Raw genomic sequence first — 4,991 nt, 5'->3', positions numbered from 1 at the left:
CTACTTAACTGGGGTAATCGACGTCACCTCCAGCGTGTTGGTCCAAGACTGCGAGTAGATGACGATGTCGTACTTGGACGACTCGCAATTCTGGTTGGCACAGCCACCCAGCTCGTTGTCCGAGTTGACACTGCAACCAGAAACGTGGAACTTGTAGTTCTCACCCGAGACGACTTGAGTCTCGAGACTGTCGACCTTCAGGTAGCAGATGCGCGAGGTGACGTCGCTATTGTATGCGCTCACATTGCTCTGCGCCTTCTGGAGCAGCTCCATGTCCTCTGGGGTGACTTCCTTCTTCGAGTATCCGCCGTCCACTTGGGCGGACGTGGTTACAAGGGCAGTGGCGGCGAGAAGAGCGAGGATGGGGCGAAGGAATGTCATGATGGTAGTGAGGTGGATTTCGGCGTTGTATGCGTATGGTGGTTGGCGGTTGTTAGGATAATTGGGAAATGAGGAATGTTGCGGTTTATACGACAACGGGAGACGAATCCTCGACCGCAGTGGTGCATTCTTATCCACCGTATGATACGGTTTCATTTTACGGATAGCCCCCGATTGGACCAATCATTCCTGTGCACAGGTGTTGGTAATCAATGTAATCAGAGTTCGATTGGACACCACTCGTTTCTAGCAGTGCGATGTCCATCGGGGCTAAACTTTCCATGCTGTGCGTTTTTGTCAATGTTCGGCGCTTGTAAAAACGTACCAAAATGTGTTCTAAAACGTCCTAATTGTTCTAATAATATAGCTTGGTTTTTTAATGTACATTGTCGAAACTTGCGTGAGCAAAAATAATATGAAGACCGCTTGCACTATGAACTAACGATAGTATTGACCAGCAGTGCTTTCCGTGGCTGGGATTCTATTCGGCGCCCCCGCAGTTCGCTTCGTTCACGATTTAAAGATTGGATTTACGGGAGAGTGCAATCCTCGGAGCTTGGCGCTGGGAGTTCCAGCAAAACCACTGTCAACAGTACGGCGGCGCCTGCCAGGATTTGACTTTTTAGAGTCCTTTATAGAGCGGCAATGGGCGGGTGCGAGGAGCGTTACCGCGAAGCAGAGCCGCGGCGTATGCATAAGGGGGGGGGCAACGACGAGCTCACCAGTGATCTTAATGCTCATAATGGTCTTAGTAGAGGCTGTTCGTTTTTTTGCACGTTTTTTATTCAACCGTCATAATAAAATGGAGTGGCGCAGGATATTTATCAGTGTTGCTTTGTACCTGTAGCCCTCGTCTCCACGTTTTTTTAATACTGTAGTAGCGTGGCATTGTACAGTGTGGAGACGACGAATGTACACTTTTCCGGTGAAGTACTGCAGCAACCACATATTTTTATTCCTGAGTATCAGAGATAAACTTCCTGTAGCATCCAATTGGAGCGTCTTTTTCGTGCATTCTCTATCCATAAAGGACTTTAAAAAGTCAAATCCCGTACTGTTGGCAGTGGTATTACTGGCACTGTTGGCAGTGGTATTACTGGCTACGAACAGGAATACATGCACTATGAAGAAACGCTGTGCTCCTGGTAGCTTCTAATACAGCCTCAATGCCGTAGCTTTCGAGTAGCTCGGCAAGCTCAAGCCTTAATTCAGGAATAAAGGGGTCAGTCCAGAATTTTGAAAAATAAAGCTGAAAAACAGTCCAAATATAAAATTTTCTTTTGTAAGAACAGAGACTTGTGAAAAATCTAAATTTGGATGCATTTACCAACACAAGCACAAAAGCGATATCCAAATACAAAAACTATCACTTCTATTTCATCTACCTATTTTTAGATTATGAAAACATCGTAAAAAAAACTCTATAAGATGAAAACATCAACGACTTTCTTAAACCCATGTAGCTTCATGTTTAGGTATGTTGTTGGGAAGGTTGTTTCCTTTGGACTTTAGCGTACTTCAGCATATCGGAGATAGTGTGCACCACACACACTTCATAGCAGAGCTCGACCTACTAATACATGCTCCGACAGGATGTACGGAAAAGTGCAATCCTCGGCTCGCTGACTAGCAGGCTTTCTCAACAAACGTCCATAGTCACGAGTGCCTTTCAAATAGCGTAACACTCTCTTTGCTATTACGAAATGCTCATGAGTGTACTTGCTCATGTACTTTCCAAGGGCCCGCGCAGCGTTCGCAATCTTAGGACGTGTTCCTTGCACCAAATATTGAAGACTTTTCACCAATTCTCGGTACGGTATGCTTGGGTCATTCACCCCAAGTTGACCGTCTTCTACCGGATCAGGCAAGTTGCCTGTAACATGCGGTGTAGCTACAGGTCTACCGTCTTCCATTCCGAAGCGTTTCAGAATTTTGTCGATGTAGCCACTTTGTAACATCCACATAACATGACGTGGAACATTAACATGTGCTATAGATCCTTCGCAGGCCCTAAGGCCTTGATTTAAACTTAGCTTGGAGTTCACTCCGAACCAGCTCAATGTTCTCATGAGTTCCCACAATGATCAAATCATCGATGTACACGGTCACCAATATGTGGCTTCCTTCCACTAAACACCTCCGACCATCTTCGTTCGGCGAAAGCCACTTGACCTCAAGTGCTTATCAAGCGTCTGGTACCATATCAATGGCGCTTGCTCTAACCCATACAAACTCCGCAACAACTTACAAACTCGACCAGAACCGTCTTCAAAATATTCAGGCATTTCCATTTAAATCTCAGTCTCACCGTTCAAGAATGCAGTCACGAAGTCCACTTGGCAAGCCTCAAATCCCATTTTAGCGCTAGCAGCAAGCCAAACTTCACTGTCTTCTGAGCCACCACTGGAGAGTACGTCTCCCAGCATTCAACTCCATAGCTCTGCTGATACCCTTTGATAGTGATTCGAGTGCGATGACGCACTAAAAATCCATGTGCATTACGCTTCCTCAGAAACACCCACTTGCTTGTCAGCACCTTCTTGTTCTTGGGCCTTTCCACCAGCTCCCATGTGCTGTTCCGCATAAGATCATGATACTCTTTTGCCGGTATCAGGCGAATTCATCGCCTCTTGCACAATTTGTGGCTCCATCACCATATCGATGGCCTCAAGAATCAAACTTGCTGGAATGTCAACTTCATAGTATTTGTAGCAAGGATTCGGGTGTCGAACCCGTGTCGAACTTCGAAACGTCTCAGCTGTATCACTTGCTTCAGCTTCATCCTCGTCCCTCCCGCTGTCACTGAGAGGTCTAGTCACGTCCCTCATCGGAATAGTTGGATCGCCAGATCCAATCGGCCTTTTCTCTTCGATGCCATCTATTTCATCAGCTGCTACGAGATCAACTTCCTGTTGACTTTCACCACCAACCTCTACTTCCCCCAGTCCCCCACCTTCAGTGGGGGACCCCCACTGAAGGTGCTATCGTGGGTAGCTGACCAACCGCCGAATTGCAGTCAGACAAAGCCCGCAGGTCGTGCCTACCTTGCCCGATATGCTTTTGAGACCATTTGCCACGAGGTGTGTTAAGACTCATTGACAACTGCTCGCTTCCCACCGCAGCAGGAGCCACCTCGTCATCACTCAACGGAAATGTACCAGGCGCACCTGAACAAATCGGAGAATTTTCTGTGTGAAAAGTAGGGGTAGTAGTATCACCGTCGCAACGGCGGCGCTTAAAAATAGGACCATCAGAGGAGACATCCCGATCAGCACTCATTGTAGATGTCACAGGCAAATGGACAAACGGAATCAATGTAGGCAAAGTACGGGGTCGTCCTCGTCCATAGGGATTATTGAGTAGACGCTCCACGTAGCTGCGCTTCACAGTCCAGTCTTCCTGAAACTCCACAGAGCGTACTTCTTGGACGTTGCCGGTGTGCAAACTTAACACTCAAAAACTCTCAGAATGTTTAGCAAAGTCCATAAACAAACCAGGCTTGCCTGGATTCTCCAGCTTGTTTTTGCGAAGCTTCTTCGGCGTGAACACGACCACCACACAGCCCCAAGTCCGCAACTTGGAGATCTCAGGCCGCTCACCAAAGCGCCTGAAGTAGGACGTCTCGCCGCTCAAAGGCTTCGTTGGAGAAAAATTACTGGCCTTGACAGCACATCCAAAGGCCTCTCTCCACAGAAGGCCCAGCATGTTTGCAGTCGTCAAGATGCAGCGCACCTGAGCCGCTACAATACCATTCATTCTCTCTACCAGCCCATTCTCCTCAGGGCTGTACCCGTTTGACCAGGTATGCTCAACTCCTTGAACAGTGAGAAAGGTAACCAATCGTTTATTGAGAAGTTCACGGCCTTGGTCAGAGTTGAAGACCTCGATTTTATTTCCTGGGGCCAAAACCCATTTCACATGCGCTATCACGACGTCCGAGGCATCTCCCTTTCTTCTCATCAGGAAGCCCCACAAGTACTGGTTTGCTTCATCTTGTACAAGCTGGAAATGTGACTACCCATCGTACGTAACAATACCCATGTAGCACACATCTGACATGAGCTTCTGGAAAGGTCTTGTTGCACGGCGACTCCTCGTCTTCTTATTCGAGTCATCTTCACCGACTTACAACTCCAGCATGGAATATCACTGTCATCTGTCAGCTCCGAACCTATTCCAGCTGCAACTTGCTGGCGCGCCATTTGCTTTAGTGTAGGAACGTTCTAATGAGCGAATCAGAGATTCCAGAGCGTCAACGATGTTGCTATCACTACGTTACTGCACCGACAATACCGACGGGACATGGTACACCGAGTTTGCTGTAGTCATCAAGCGGTACCTGCCGCCAGACTTCATTAGCATTACTTGCAAGTGTCCTTTGAACAACCCAGCCAAGCCACTCGACCTGAATCACGGAGACCGCACTTCAATGTCCACCCAACGTTCTCCAGTGCATCCAGACTAAGCAAATTATCAGGTGCCGAAGGCTTGAACAGCACACTACTCAAATTAAGAGTCACATTTTGGTGTGGCTGCTTACTATTCCGCCCACGAAGCTGCATATGTCCAACTTGCTCATTGTCAGACACCTTGCCGTCGTATCTTTGAAA

At 47.7% G+C, this 4,991-nt stretch overlaps 1 protein-coding gene across 1 annotated transcript; it reads right to left on the bottom strand.

Annotated features, from left to right (window-relative positions):
- Positions 1-381, bottom strand: PITG_09169 (protease inhibitor EpiC1; the record flags this gene model as incomplete). Its single annotated transcript, XM_002903434.1, has 1 exon — positions 1-381. One exon carries the CDS (start codon positions 379-381, stop codon positions 1-3), a length of 381 nt encoding a protein of 126 aa, XP_002903480.1.
- Between the last annotated feature and the right edge of the window lie 4,610 nt (positions 382-4,991).

This window comes from Phytophthora infestans, genomic scaffold (assembly GCF_000142945.1).
Source record: "Phytophthora infestans T30-4 supercont1.14 genomic scaffold, whole genome shotgun sequence".
Taxonomy (NCBI): Eukaryota; Oomycota; class Peronosporomycetes; order Peronosporales; family Peronosporaceae; genus Phytophthora; species Phytophthora infestans.
The sequence above is the reverse complement of the archived record's forward strand: the minus strand, read 5'-3'. Positions and strand labels throughout refer to the sequence as shown.